The sequence below is a fragment of the Procambarus clarkii genome, chromosome 51, assembly GCF_040958095.1.
Source record: "Procambarus clarkii isolate CNS0578487 chromosome 51, FALCON_Pclarkii_2.0, whole genome shotgun sequence".
Taxonomy (NCBI): domain Eukaryota; kingdom Metazoa; phylum Arthropoda; class Malacostraca; order Decapoda; family Cambaridae; genus Procambarus; species Procambarus clarkii.
In genome coordinates this window covers 10,869,656-10,885,629 of record NC_091200.1, presented here as the reverse complement: position 1 = coordinate 10,885,629, position 15,974 = coordinate 10,869,656, and the positions used below count along the sequence as shown (strand labels likewise).

At 38.3% G+C, this 15,974-nt stretch overlaps 1 protein-coding gene across 5 annotated transcripts in view; it reads left to right on the top strand.

Annotated features, from left to right (window-relative positions):
* LOC138351898 (vacuolar protein sorting-associated protein 29-like) overlaps nucleotides 1-15,013 on the top strand; it is a 20,192-nt gene extending 5,179 nt beyond the window's left edge. The window contains exons 2-5 of one of the 5 annotated variants that reach the window (XM_069304003.1): nucleotides 1,338-1,403; nucleotides 3,471-3,662; nucleotides 9,442-9,674; nucleotides 13,736-15,013. In XM_069304003.1, the coding sequence (XP_069160104.1) occupies nucleotides 1,401-1,403; nucleotides 3,471-3,662; nucleotides 9,442-9,674; nucleotides 13,736-13,856 (549 nt within the window). In that variant the 5' untranslated portion in view covers nucleotides 1,338-1,400 and the 3' untranslated portion in view covers nucleotides 13,857-15,013. Of the gene's footprint in view, nucleotides 1-1,337; nucleotides 1,455-1,547; nucleotides 1,571-1,727; nucleotides 1,751-2,788; nucleotides 2,816-3,470; nucleotides 3,663-9,441; nucleotides 9,675-13,735 lie in introns of those variants that run through there. The other 4 variants (XM_069304004.1, XM_069304005.1, XM_069304006.1 and 1 more) reach the window with 4 other exon arrangements.
* Nucleotides 15,014-15,974: the final 961 nt, after the last annotated feature.

The following is a 15,974-nucleotide window of genomic DNA, read 5'->3' as shown; positions in this document are numbered from 1 at the left end:
AATAACTGGTCGGGCTCCGGGGGTGTCACTTGGGTTTCGGGTTGTGCATGGTCGGGCTTCCGTTCGTGCATGGTTGTGCTTCAGATGTTTGTTTTGAATTGTTTGTTTGGTTCGTTCATGCTAGGCTTGCGGTTACACAACTGGTCGGGGTCCGTTTACACAACTGGTTCAGGCTCCGGTTACATAACTCCGGGGGTGTGACTTAATTGTTGGGCTTCAGGTTATGCATGGTCAGGCTCCGGTTCATGCATGGTTGAGCTCTAGGGGTTGTTTGTGTACTTGTGCTCCAGGTTTGTTTACTAGGGCTCTATGTTTATATGTTTGCTAGAAATCCGGGTTTCCTTTTCGTACAAAGCTCATTTTTTAATGTTATTGCTCCATAGTTTGTTTCTAAGGCAAGTGGAGGGGTTATGGTAGGGCTTTAGGAGATTTTCGTTTAATCGTGCTAGGAATGGAGTTTGGTTGGGCTCTGGAACTGTTTTGCTTGGTGGGGGGTTAGGTGAGATGTATACCTGCTAGGCTGAGGTTATCCAACTGGTCGGGCTCCGGTTACACAACTGGTCGGGCTCCGGTTACACAACTAGTCGGGCTCCGGTTAAATAACTGGTCGAACTCCGGTTAAATAACTGGTCGGGCTCTGGGGGTGTCACTTATTAGTTTAGCTAAAGCATATTAGTTGCTTTAGGCGTAGTAGTGCATACTATGCCTAAAGCAACTAATATGCACAGCATTTCGGGCATCTACCTACAATGATTTTAGTGTAAATTAGTATAATAATAATAATAATAATAATAAAACAATTATCATGTAGAGTACTCTATATATCAAAATATATTACCCGTATCAGTCACTAGACAAAAAATTGAGCTACTCCTATTACAAATTCGCTACGTTTAGACCATCAACTCGCTACTTTCAGCAATTTGGATATGGCAACCCCACGTCAATCCTTAACTGTAGCCTCTGTTTACCCAACAGTAAAATTGGTTAAATGTTTTGGCGGGTCGTATTCCGGGGAATATTAGGATTAAGGATTTGCCCGAAACGTTATGCGTGCTAGTGGCTGTACAAGAATGTAAGAACTCTTGTATATATATAAATAAAATATACGGTTTTAACAAAACAGAAAATAGGCTAATTGTCACGTGTGCGAAACGACCATATGCCCCCTCTATATACCCTCTAATATTTTACTCAATATTATTATCAATAGTATTGACATGTATATACTCCAAAATATAGCAAATATATTTTATGTATAAAGTTTTTTTGTTTGTTGATTAAATTTCTTATTGAAATGATCTTGAAATATTTAACGGGTGTTTTCCTGATTACAGACGGGGAGGCGGCAGTTCCCAGGACCTTGTGATCAAAACAATCGTGTCCTCCCACTCGTCACCATGGTCAGTATTTTACCACGATTTACCTGAATTTTCTATAGTCTTACTAGCTGTGTAAGCTTGAGCGTGTGGTATTGTTGTTTGGTGGTGGGTGTGTTGGTATCATGAAGCAGAGAGAGCTAGTTGAGAGACCCTTCTCTTAAGACTTATCACTAACAGGCCAGTGTTAGGTTGGTATGTTAGAAGTAACCACTGTACTCACCTAGTTGTGCTTGCGGGGGATGAGCTCTGCTCCTTGGGCCAGCCACTCAACAGTCAATCAATCGACTGTTACTAACTACTAAGATCCTCCCCACCACCACCACCGCACACCCCCAGGAAGCAGCTCATAACAGTTGTCTAACTCCCAGGTACCTATTTACTTCTAGGTAACAGGGGCATCAGGGTAAAAGAAACTCTGCCCATTTTGTTTCTCGCCGGCGCTGGGAAATTTAACCATATATTTGTGACCAGGATTAGCCCCAGTAGGGTTATTGAGTGATAGAACTTGGTATGGTAATGTTACCATTAGGAAAAAGAAAAGCAAATGGCCATTACTATGCAGCACAAAATATCAACTTCTAATGTCCGTGAGTGTATTAAACAGTTAGAGCTCAAATTCTCTCATACCATTTGGTATGAAGTCTTTGGTAACTTGGCCGTCAAAGATATAATGTTGGGGAGTGTGTTCTAACATTATATGTTCACATAGTTTACAACTAGAACTGATCACCTAAACAGTTGTCTCATTCACAGGGTACTACACAGATTCATTCTTATCTTTATCACCAACAAATTAACAATTTAAAATATGAATCGGTAGGCCTGGTCAATCCCCTTCTAACACCCACAGTAACATTAGGCAGGTGGTGAACAAGCAACAAAACGGTCAAGAAAACTGCCATCTGGTGGAGGTTGGGCACGTCTGAATTAAGGAAATTATCATGTGGCAATGATTATATACCTTGTTTTCCTTGGTGTGTGTGTCACTCTTCAACAGTTGCACATTTTGTTGTACTTACACTTTCTCTTGCATTTTTTCCCAGGTTATATGGTTGTTTTTTGCTCACCTCATAGAATGAGTCAGATTCTCATCCTGGTTCTTCATAGGCGACATTAGGGCTGTGACACCAAGCGTGTTGGGATAAGGCTTGGGGATCAGTAGGTTCAAAGATTGACTTTTAGTCCATTAAAATTGTCAGTAATTTTGTAGTGTTTAGAGATTGACACCTTTACCCTATTCCTTGTAGAACAATTTTAAATGCTCATTTTGAAGTAATTGTTGTATTTACAGTAACTTTTATTACCTAGATTTCTCGGGACCCAACTGACACTTCAACACACTTTGGTCTACTGCTGTAGACCCAATACCCTATAGTATAAACACTATAGTTCAGTATAAGCCTGCAGATGATGTTACAATAATGTGGCTGAAGGTATGAAGATCAAACCACACATCAGAAGATGAAGAAACAACATTTGGGTCCATCCTGGACCATTATCAAGTTTGTGTTTGAGTGACACACACATCAAGCCTAATAAGTAGATATATTAATATCAAATTCATGTATGGTAGCTATTTTCTAGAGTGTATTGTATCTTGAAATATAGAAATACACTGCTGTAGACTCGTGCCTAGTTAGTCTAAAGTCAGATAGAGGAATTCATAAGTATTAGTAAGCATTAGTATGAGAGGAATAAAATTCTTGTCCAGGCCAGAGCAGCAAAGCCGTTGAAATATGCTTAATATTCTGTACCGATAAAAGAAATACAGCAACACGTAGAATAGCCAGGAAAATTTATAAAAGAAAAACATGGCATTAAACACCAGGTAAAGAGGCAGTTCCAATGGAAACCAGGTGCCAAACATATGGGTAGATTTTAGTCCAGTTAAATTTAGAGTTTGTACATCCATGATGTAATTTACATGATTAGAAAACGAGGCATTGAGAAAGGCTATAGGATTGTATATATTTAAAATTAGACAACAGGTTGGCCTAAATTAAATATAGAAAAACTGAAATTGTTTCTTTCCATTGCCATGTAAAATTGTACAAACAGCTACATAATTCAACCAATTATATTCCACAGCTTGTTCTTGTGTTGGGAGATCTCCATATTCCTCACCGAATGAGTTCACTGCCAGCAAAATTTAAGAAGTTGCTTGTACCAGGTCGTATTCAGCACATCCTTTGCACTGGAAACCTCTGCACCAAGGAGAGTTATGACTACCTTAAAACTCTGGCAGCAGACGTACATGTTGTTCGAGGAGACTTTGATGAGGTGAGACTAACAATTTAAAATGACAAATAATGTAAAGAATTTATTTCAAAACATTTTTGCATCTTTTACCATAATTTTTTTTTCAAACAGTGAGCATTAATTAAAAATACTGAGTAATTGATATTAATATATATTTATAGTTACAGTATAAAGGAATGTGGTAGATGTGTAGTGTTGAGCAGTAGACATGAGTATCTGATTGGACTACATTATATATCCACATCTCCAGAATATAAAAAATACAAAAGTGATTTTACATTCACTGCAATATTTTTCTTGTTTGTTATTCATTTTGTTTTTTTTTGTGGTTGTGTGTGTAATTACCTAAGTGTAGTTAAAGGATGAGAGCTACGCTTGTGTGTCCCATCTCCCTAGCACTGTCATATAACGCTTTGAAATTACTGATGGTTTTAGCCTCTTCCACCTTTTCCCCTAACTTGTTCCAACTATCTACCACTCTGTTTACAAAAGTGAATTTTATATTTCTCTGGCAGCTTTGTTTCGTTAGTTTAAATCTATGACTTCGTGTTCTTGAAGTTCCGGGTCTCGGGAATTCTTCCCTATCAGTATTATCGATTCCTGTTACTATTTTGTATGTAGTGATCATATCGCCACTTTTTCTTCTATCTTCTGGTTTTAGCATATTTAATGCCTCTAATCTCTCCTCGTAGCTCTTGTCCTTCAGTTCTGGGAGCCACTTAGTGGCATATGTTTGGACTTTTTCCAGATTGTTGATGTGCTTCTTAAGATATGGGCACCATACAACCGCTGCATATTCCAGCTTTGGTCTAACAAAAGTCGTGAACAATTTCTTTAGTATTTCTCCATCCATGTATTTAAAAGCAATTCTGAAGTTAGAAAGTGTAGCATAGGCTCCTCACACAATTTGTTCTTAATGAGGTCCTCAGGTGACAGTTTTCTGTCTTGAACCACCCCTAGATTCCTTTCTTTGTCAGAATTCATTAAAGATTTCTCACATTATTTATAGGTTGTGTGGGGTCTGTTCTCCAATTCCACATTCCATAACATGGCATTTATTCACATTAAATTCCATTTGTCAAGTGGTGCTCCATATACTTATTTGATCCAGGTCTTCTTGAAGGGCATGACAATCATCTAGGTTTCTTATCTTCCCTATTATCTTAGCATCATCAGCAAACGTGTTCACATAATTCTGTATTCCATCTAGTAGATCATTTATGTAGACAATGAACATTACCACTGCAAGAACTGAACCCTGTGGTACTCCACTTGTGACATTCCTCCAATCCGATACATTGCCTCTGATTACGGCCCTCATTTTTCTATCGGTTAGGAAATTTTTCATCCATGTTAGACGCTTGCCTGTCACCCCTCCAATATGTTCCAGTTTTCAGAACAATCTCTTATGTGAAACTGTCAAAAGCCTTTTTTAGGTCCAGATAGATGCAGTCAACCCTACCATCTCTTTCCAGTAAAATCTCTGTGGCTCGATCATAGAAACTGAGTAAATTCGTTACACAGGATCTTCCAGATCGAAAACCATACTGTCTGTCTGATATATCTTTTCTCCAGGTGTTCTATCCATTTAGTTTTAATTATTTTTTCCAATATTTTGAATATTACACTTGTCAGTGGTACAGGTCTATAATTGAGGGGGTCTTCCCTGCAGCCACTTTTGTAGATTGGAACTATGTTAGCCTTTTTCCACACATCAGCTACAACTCCTGTACACAGAGATGCTTGAAAAATCAGCTGAAGTGGAGTGCTGAGTTCAGGTGCACATTCTCTCAGAACTCGTGGTGAAATTCCATCTGGGCCAACAGCTTTGTTCTTACTTAGCTCCTTGAGCATTTTTTCCACTTCGTCTCTAGACACCTCTATGTGCTCTATGTTGTTCTCTGGAATTCTTATTGTCTGGTTCCCTGAAGATTTCATTTTGTACAAACTCACTTTGGCACTTTTCATTTAATGTTTCACACATTTCTTTTTCATTTTCCGTGAATCTATTTCCCATTTTCAACCTCTGAATATTATCCTTTACCTGCAATTTGTTGTTTATGAATTTATAGAATAGATCTGGTTCTGTTTTACATTTGTCCGCAATCTCAAAATTTCTTTCTGCCTCTCTCCTCACTGCCGTGTAGTTGTTTCTCGCATCTTTTTATCACAGGTATGTTTGGGAGTTTGGCCTCTTCCTATATTGATTCCATTTTGTGTCTTTTGGTCTCTGGCCATCTTGCAATTTCTGTTGAACCAATCTGTTTCCTAGTTCTGCATCTCTACTTTGGTATCAATTTTGTTGTGCCTTTATCATATATTTCACTAAACTTGACATACATCTCATATACTTCATGTCCTAACAGCATCTTTCCAGTAAAATTCCTTAAAGAAATGTCTGAGTTCCCCATAATGACCTCTCCTGAAATCAGGTTTTTCAACTGCTTCGACCTCATTTTCTTCCAGATTATAATGCATTGCATACTTTATTCCCAAAAAGACTTGGTCACTTTTACCCAAGGGAGGGAGGTACTGAATGTCAAATATCTCTTCCTCTTTCCTGGTAAATATCAAATCCAGCATGGAGGGAACATCCCCTTTCCTCATCTTCGTAGCTTGTTTAACATGTTGATACATGAATGTTTCCAGGATGAGGTTTACGAATCAAGTCCAAAAATCCTCTGTTCTAGCTTCATATGCCTCCCAGTCTATGGATTTCAAGTTGAAGTCGCCGACTACCAACAGTCATGATCTATCTCTATCAGCTCTCTCTATAATCTCTCTCATTATTGTTATAAGCCCCTCTCCTTTATTATCCAGCTCCTCCATTGACCATGTGTTGTATGGCGGTGGACTATATGCATTTATTATTTTTAGTTTATCATCCTGATTGCAGATCTCTAGTGCTATTATGTCAACTTCTCCTGGATTAGCAATCATTGTTTCATTTACCTTTAGGTGTTCTTTCACCAGCACAGCAACGCCACTGACTTTCCTAATTTTTATGTCCCGTCTCCAAACTGAGTAGCCCCTTGGTAATATGACCTCATTTAAAATATCAAGTTTTGTCTTCGTGAATGCAACAATGTCTGGTGTCTGCAGCTGTATTACATCAATTAACTCCAGTATCTTTGATCTCACTCCATTTATGTTGGTGTATGCAATTTTCAGGAACATGTTTCCTCTCCTTATTCTTCTCTACCCCTTTCTCTAATGATTTTGTTGGTTTGCCTTTTTGTAAAATTTTATTGTGTGTGTGTGGTTGCTTGCTTGTACTCAGTTGTGCTTGTAGGGGGGGGGGTTGTGCTTTGGCTCTTTGGTCCCGCCTCTCAACTGTCAATCTATTGGTGTACAGATTTCTGAGCATCTCAAGCTACATCATATCTGCATTTGGAACTATGTAAGGAGTCAGCCTCCACCACATCACTTCCTAGTGCATTCCATTTACTAACTACTCTGACACTGAAAGTTCTTTCTAATGTGTCTGTGGCTCATTTGGGTACTAAGGTTTCACCTGTGTCCCCTTGTGTGTGTGTGTGTGTGTGTGTGTGTGTGTGTGTGTGTGTGTGTGTGTGTGTGCCACCTGTGTTAAATAATCCATTTTTATCTACCATCAATTCCCATGAGAATTTTGTATGTGGTGATCATGTCTTCTTGAGCTCTTGTCTTCCAGTGACGTGAGGTACAGTTCATGCAGCCTTTCCTTGTAACTCGTGCCTCTTAGTTCTGGGACTAGCCTAGTTGCATACCTCTGAACTTTTTCCAGCTTCGTCTTGTGCTTGACAAGGTATGGGGCTCCATGCTGGGGCTGCATACTCCAGGATTGGCCTTACGTATGTGGTATACAAGGTTCTGGAGGATTTCTTACACAGGTTACACAGGAGGCTCGTGCATTAGTCAGACTGTTCATGTTTTGTTGGCCCTTGGCTGGGGCCTTGTATCTAGCTTTCCTTGCACTTTTGTGTCCATAGCCTCCTTTCCTATGGTGATCATCCTTTATGGATAGCATAAACTTGCTGAATGTTGAAAAAGAAGTACAGTACTGTACTGTATTTTAACTGAGGTGGAGTAGTTTCTGCCAGCCTGAGTGCAACCAATCTGGCAGAAACCAATGCCAGATTGGCATCTGGTTTCTGCCATTGTTTCAATTATGTTGAACTAATCTGGAAGAATTTGAGGTGGGCAGTCAGAAAACTGTTTTTCATGTGATACTGTACTGTCACCTAGCTGCAGTTGAGGGTCACAGTTAAGTGGTCAGTTTGAAAGCTGTGCTTGGAAAAGTTTTGAATCTATGGATAAGCCTTCTAAAATATAATGGGCTGGAATGATCCATCAGGGATGTGTGGAAAAATCCATGTTGTCAGTGCTGAATGTGGGCCATGTACTAACTTCGTGACTCTGTTCACGTGATCAGTTAGACCTAGTCTATGGAAATAAGCAAGTTTCATAGGTCAGAAATGAAGATCTAGGTTGATATACATCCCTGTCTACTCCTGCTCCAGTTCAATTTTTCAATTCCTTTCTTTATTATGCACCCCATAAGTGGTACCTTGGCTTACGAATTTAATCCGTTCCCAGAGATGGTTCGTAACCCAAAAATCCGTAAACCGAAGCGAATTTTCCCCTAAGAAATAATGTAAATTTAATTCATCCGTTCCACACTCCCAGAAATATTAACTTTAAAGTAAATTTTATACCTAATTCACTCAAATCTTCAGTACTAAAGTACTGTATATAAAAATTATTGCTGACCGTTATTGATGACTTCTTTGCATATGGAAGACGGTGAGGAGGGGGGAAGAGGAGGAGAGGTGTTAGTGCTTGCAAGGGGAGCCCCCTTCCATTATAACATCAGGCAGTGATGACTTCTCTGGGGTACTCTCTCTCCTACATTTTGCAGGAGTACCACTAGGACGTGGTTGTGGCTCACTGCTTGCTTGTCTTAGTAAGAATCTATCTAAAGACATTTGTTTTTTCCTACATTTTAACACTTGTCTGTAGTGAGACATCACATTGTCATTTAAAAGGTCAATGCAACGGCCTGCTACAGTTTTATCTGGGTGCATTTTTTCAACAAAACTTTGCAATTCTTCCCATACTTCACACATTTTCTTAATGAGGTAGGGTCTCTACTCACAACTATTTTCTTAGTTTGAACCTTACCACTGACTTTCTTGGAACCGATGGCAAAATATATAATAATTACTTTTATGTTCAAATACCCAAAAATCCAAAAAACACGTTCTTTACAAAGAATTCAGCCACGATTATCACTAAGTGGAAGGCACTGAGGCGCGGGCGCTGTGTCACCACGCACTAAATCGGCCACACGCATATCAAACTACGTTACCCAAGGCAAAGTTCGTAACCCGATTTGGATTTTACAAAGAAATTGCGCTTGTAACCCTAAAAGTTCGTAAAGAGGGGCATTCGTAAGATAAGGTGTCACTGTACATCCCTGTCTACTCTCGCACCAATTCAATATATTCTTTATTATGCACCCCATACCCATCCTGTGGGATGTGGTGGAAAGGGTGTGTGTATTTTGTCAATAAAATATATTTTGTTTCATATATAGTATAGTATTAAAATCTTGATTATAACAAAGTTCTTAGTTCTGGAATGTATCCAATTTTACAATAAAGTTCTTGAAAATGTGTGTTTTGGAATGTATCAGCACATTAAACTAGTTGAATATTAATTTTAATATAAATAATAATTTAATGTTATACTAATTTATCTTTTAAGAAGAACTGTAGTATGAAATCTTAGATGTATGTATTTTTATTTAATGTTGCAGACCAGTTATCCCGAGCAGAAAGTGGTGACAGTTGGACAGTTTCGTATTGGTATGTGTCATGGACATCAAGTAGTTCCTTGGGGAGATCCAGCAGCCCTCTCCCTCATTGCAAGACAGCTGGATGCTGACATCCTTATCTCAGGGCACACACACAAGTTTGAAGCATTTGAAGCAGAATCTCGGTTCTTTATCAATCCAGGCTCGGCTACAGGATCATACAGTCCTATGGATGGGTAAGTACTGTAGCCAAGATTAACCCCTGGGCTGTTCCACTGATAAATGGCACAGCCCAGGTATTGTGCCATTTTATGTGCCACTGGGTGTGCCATTCAACACCCAGATGCACTTAAAATATCAATTCTAAACAACAAAAATGTCTCTTCTAAATATGTTAGAATGCATTCCCTTACCATAGGAAGAATAAAGAAAAAATCCAAATCGACTTAACGTGGCTGCAGCAGGTTTGAAAAATAGGCCTATGATGTTCATCATTACATGTTCGCTCAAAGAGCAAGCATCCCAGACAGGTCCCATGGGCCACACAATTGCCAAGAGTTGCCATGCATTAATTTCTTTTGATTTTGTTTACGTCGTATTGCATGTATTTTATTAAAACTTTTTTCGCGCAAATTGTTCAGTGTTGTATCACTTGACGTTTTAATATAATAAAACTTAGAAAATCAATACACATAATTACATGCATCACTTTACATGCACACCAATGTGTCTTGTTTTACAGTAAATTTCATAACAAATATTAATATTTTACACTTGTGTACACTCGCTCGCTCGTTATTTATATGTTTATGCTTCAATATATAGCACTCAAAAATTCTGAAGGGTGTGATAGTCAGTGGAGCTGTACCCCACACACTGCATCATGTTGAGACCATCTTGCATACCTTTGGTCTCCTCCTGTGTATTGTTGCGAACATTGCACTCACATTGGCCTTTTACACGGCTTCCTGAAGGTGGTAAAAACTCTTATTTTGTGTTGCAAAAAGCCGTCCTTGAAAGCCAGTCTGTCTGGAGCAGCATAAGGCAACGTTGGGGGCGAGAATGCCTCTGATTGAAATAAATCAGAGGTTAAATCAATTTAATAAACATATAATAAATAATAATGAACATGAATGTCTTTGCTGAATGTTGTTAGTAATATTGTCAAAACAGCAAGACTAAACATATGCATGGATGGTTTATTGCCTGATTTCACCATGTACATATTATGATTGTTTAGCATGGCTAAACATTTTCTTTGTCCACTTCACGGTTTTTCGTACACACTCAACAACGCCAACCACCATGTAAAATTTATCAACCAAGTGCATGTTTGTGTTATTGTCCACGACACTATCGGGTTTATACACTGCTGCTTTTGTTGCTTTATTGACTTTGCTACTGTCTACCATCACTTGATGGTAGACAGTTGCAATAATTAGTAATTATTGCCACTTGCCACAATTATTATTGCCACTAATTTTACCAATTAATAATTATTGCCACTTGCCACAATTAATAATATAATTATTAATTTTATTATTATAATAATTATAATAATAATAATTATTGTAATTAATAATTAAAATTCTTCCTTCTGCTGGGTCGTGAAGGAAGCCAGCCTCGGGTGAAAGGCAGCACGTACACAACTAGCACCTGCCACAGGAATGCTAACAACTACTCTCAGATTCCATGTCATAAATTCCTTAAAGCGAGTCATCTTCGACATGTTCAGGGTCTTCAGGAACATCAAGTGGCACAGACTTACAGGGCAGGTCTGCTGGTGGCATTACTGTAATGTTTTTGAGTGAGGGTACCAAGGTAGTGGTGGAGCATGCCTTACCCTCGGAACAGTAACACGTGCTTCTGTGTTATCGCTGTCTGTATCAGTTTTACTGGAGCCTTTGGCATAATTCTCATCAAAATCAGAATCATTCCTGATATTTTTCACATCAGTTGAGAAAAGTTCATCCTGAGTTTCGTCATCAATCGGCATATGTTTGGAGCGAGCAACAACGTGACGGCTTAAGCCAGACACTGATGCATTACACATGTTTGCTAGAGAGACACCGAGGCCTTTCTGCCAAATCAGCCTACACAGGATGTATTTTCAAAATGGCCACTGTTTACTATCAACCCTGGGCAATGTATGGGTGACCCATTTTCTATGCTGGACATTTAAATTTTATGCTGGACCCTACTGCTTCATCTGATGTGATGCATTATCCCTGTGTACTCTTGAAGGTTAAATTGCAAAGCCATATGGCTAAATGAACATTACTAGTTGGCAGAAATGAATGCACCTTACGGCGAATAAATATTGTACACTGATGGGCAGATGATTAGGGACCCTTTGGAGTCCCTCAGGAAGGCAAGCACTGGGCCCTACCCGACAGAGAACAGTCAAGGCAAAAACACCGCCCCGCCCAAACTTGTACCATATGGGCAAAAACGGAAAAAGTCTTCCTGTCCCCCAGCAGAGCTGAGGCCAGCTGCTCACAACTCCCTGAGCACAAACTGGGAGTCCACCAAGACCCGCCAACCCCTCGGGACCTCTTGGGAAAGCTGGCAGCAGACACTTTCTCCCTGCCTGAAGAACCATTCAGAAAACGAAAAAAAGTGATGTTCGGAACTTTGTTGACCTGATGACTTTTTCTGCCAACATGTCCACAGCTAATTACTATTCTGGGGCTTTTGGTTCTCCAACAGGGTGTTGCCCTTGTGCTACTTACTGGATTTCTCTCGGCCCCAATGTTCTTGGGTATTCAATGTGCAACTAATGTTGTTCTGCCGTTTTCTTCCATGGGAAAGCCCAGGCGGCAATTTTCCATTTATTACTATTTTTCAGAAATGATGGTCTCTTCTGCCAAGGAGGGGCAGATGGAGTTCTTCCTGAAATCAAGCATTGAATGTGATGAAACCTGCTTTTCTGGTGGGGGCTTTAGTAGCTCCCCATCCTTGCCCTGTTCCTTCTTTCCCTGTGGGGTGGAGTTTGGTTTGGCTTGCTCATGGGGGGGAGGGGGCAGGTTGGCTGGGACCACAAGGAACCCGAGCTGCATTTTGGTCACAGTGCTTTCAGTTTAGCAATGCCCATTTGTCTCAGTATTTTTGGGTGTCTAATTTTCTTCAAGCAGTTGCTTGGTTTTGTTGCATGAGGGCACTACCAAAAGAGGACATTTCATTACATTTAATGTTTAATTTTTGGCCTCAAGGTCTTTAATTCGGAACTTTTACCACCACTGCTGTCTCTTACCGACAAACTCCATTATTTGTTTCCTATTTCATGTTAGAAACGGTACTAGTCCCAGTGTCACACCTGTCTGCTAGCCTCTACCCTTCCCAATCATGATGACCTTTTTCATATTCACCCTAATTGTCCTTGATAAGAAAGTTCCTTGAACCCTTATCTGATTCAACCTTTATACTCTTGCTTGACTGCATTTTTTATCACACAAGTAATAATGCGACCAAAGAAAAATGTGCAACTTGCTTGAGTAACAAGAGGTCAACCTGCATTCATACACAGAAACCACATGGTCAGTTTGTGTGCAATAATATTAGGTCTGTGAATGTCACAAATACTTACATTTATAAAATATTCATTATAAAAATATGTGGATTTTGGCTGATATGTTGTACTTTACATTATTTTGATACCAAAATAAGTTTTATTACAAAAACTAAAATCCTGGTGTTTGAATCCTAGTTTTGCCTAAGAACATTAATGAAATACTATACTATAAGGTTTGGTTTAATGCAAGGTTAAATATTTGACCTGCATCACAGGTCATGTATTTGAAAGTTATTACTGTTCTTGAACAAATCCACAAGGGCTATGACAAGGGTTCAAACCCATGTCAGAGATGATCTCAGACGCTGCCTTAATCGACTGAGCTACGACATGGTAAAAGAACCCGCGTCACGGCCCTTGTGGATTTGTTCATTTGATGTATCACGCTATTGTGATTTCTGTGTGTAATGAAGTAAGGGGCGAAGAGGTAGAACAGCTTATTGACAGAGCTCGGGTGCATGGGGGAATTGTGTAAAAACTGGGTTTGTCTCTCAGACTGCAGGACCCCTGGTAGGTCAAGATGATTTCCCGGTTGCAATTCTTTCACCATGTCGTAGTTTGGTCGTTTAAGGCAGAGTCTGGGATCCTCTTGGACGTAGGTTCAAGCCCTCGTCACGGCCCTTGTGGATTTGTTCATTTGATGCATCACCCCATTGTGATTTGTGTGTTATTACTGTCCTTATTATAATATGCAATCTGTTATTCATAATATCCTCTCTTTTTCAGAGAAATTACACCATCATTTGTGTTGATGGATATTCAGAGCTCTACAGTCGTCACCTATGTCTACCAACTTGTTGGGGATGAAGTCAAAGTGGAAAGAATAGAGTACAAAAAAGCAAACTAGGCTAATTTTTGAGTAAAGCAAGTGATAAGCAGCGTGTGGATAGCTAAGTGTGATATCACTGAAACATTCTGAACTGGCTCTGATCAATGCTGCTTTTTTAACAGTATGGGGATCCATCGGTTTGGCTTGACTCGTGCTGTGGGCATGAGACATAGATTGACTATGCCAAATACGTGTATATTGATCTTGATAGCATCATCTGATGAGATACATCTCATCAGTGATACAGTATTTGAATAGCTGAAATATAGCACTTTTGTAATCATCATTACACAGTTCCCAATCAGATCGGGTATGTCACTGATGTCAATAGATAAACATTTTTGTTTTAAATTACTTTGTTTTTATATACAAATTATATAAGGGATGGGTGGAGTAAACTGCCAGAGTATATTATAGTTTATTTGTAAGTACAGTACTGCTGTATTTTATCAGAGAAAATCACCTTGTTTGGTTTGTTAACAATGAAAGCATCATGGGTGTGTATTTCATAATTACTGTAATTTTGGGTTTGTATTAAGCAGTACTGAAGCTAATATTCAGAGTACTTTCTGAAATATTTATTTCCTGAATTACATTCAAATGTAAAATTAAGAAACATTATATGTTTAATTTAAAAACAGATTTCTGGGCAAATTTTTGGGGCTACTGTATATATATATAGTTGTTAAAAGATAAATTTTTAGTAATAAGCCAAATCTACTCTATTGTTTGTGCCTCTTTTTTTTTTCTTTTTTTTTTTTGTAAGAAATGATGTGGGTTAATTGTGATGCAGTCTTTATTCTATAAATTTACATCAGGTTAAAATCTAATTCAAACAAACAGCCTTGCAAATTGTCTGCACTTGCCTGATCACTAAGTTCACTCATCTTAGGAAGCTGTCGTCTCCCATCATGTAAATTCTCTTCCACAACAACTTTAGGTAAATACAAATATTGACTCCCAAACCCATAAAGTTTGAAATTGAGCAAAATTAGACTAATCATATGCTTTTTAGCAATTTTCTTGTTTGATTTTTATGGGACCAGTTTGGTTTGGCACTGTCCTTCATTGTGTTGTTAATATAATGCAAAACTGAGTATGTATTGTTAGATATGTTGCACCTGCTAGTGTATTTTTACTGTATTCCATTTTAAGAAAATCCTGTAACAATTGAATATATTTGTTTTTCCTGTTCCTCCATCTTTCTGTAAGAATGTAATGAAAATATGGGAATTTTTATAGCTCTATCACAAATTATAACTGTTTAACTGATGATTAAATGCATTTTAATACAAGCTGCAGTTGTAATGCTCTATTTTGTTCCTATCCGGGTTCCTGATTTATATTTTTTATTTGTATAGTTTAGGCTTATTGCCTTATGTTCAGTGTAAATATCACTTGGAAAGTGTATTGCTAATAATTGCCTAACGTAAATTACCTCTTTTGTAATACAATCCAGAATATTAAAAGGTTTACACTATTGAGTATATACTGAAGCTAATTCAACATGTCACTAAAATTATCGTGATTTTGCACATGGAAAGGATTTTATTTGGTCAAATTAAACATAAGATTCCTCCTAGTGGATTGCTTGATCATGTGCAGTTTGTTACCCGATTTGAGAGTTTGTGGCATGTGCGCGTACATAGTTGGTCATCACTGCCTTGGCTCTTTAATTTTCCTTAATAGAATAATATACAGAACCCCAGACAGAAGGATATTGTTTGATCTTAAAATGACTTGTGCTACGATCTTTTCATCCTTTATGCATATTTTCTGTTTCCCTAGAATTGAAGGTTTCACATTTTTTGTATTTTCTGCACAACATGTTAAGTGAAAAGTTCCATAATGCAGGTATTGTGTGTTTGAATAATCAATTTAATTTTAAATGCATCCGTATTTATCTTTATTGCAAAAGATAAAATAATTTAAATACAAAATAGATGTGATTATTACTACAGAATAAGAAATAGTGGACAAAAATTTTATTTTTTTTCCACTGAATGCCAAGAGTTGTCTTTACTCTTGCCACTTTAGATAGGAATTGGAATTAATTGCATTCAATTCATGGTTGCAAATTGGGTAATTCACCCCATCCTCCCAACAACAAATACAAAAATAATTATAATATTTATG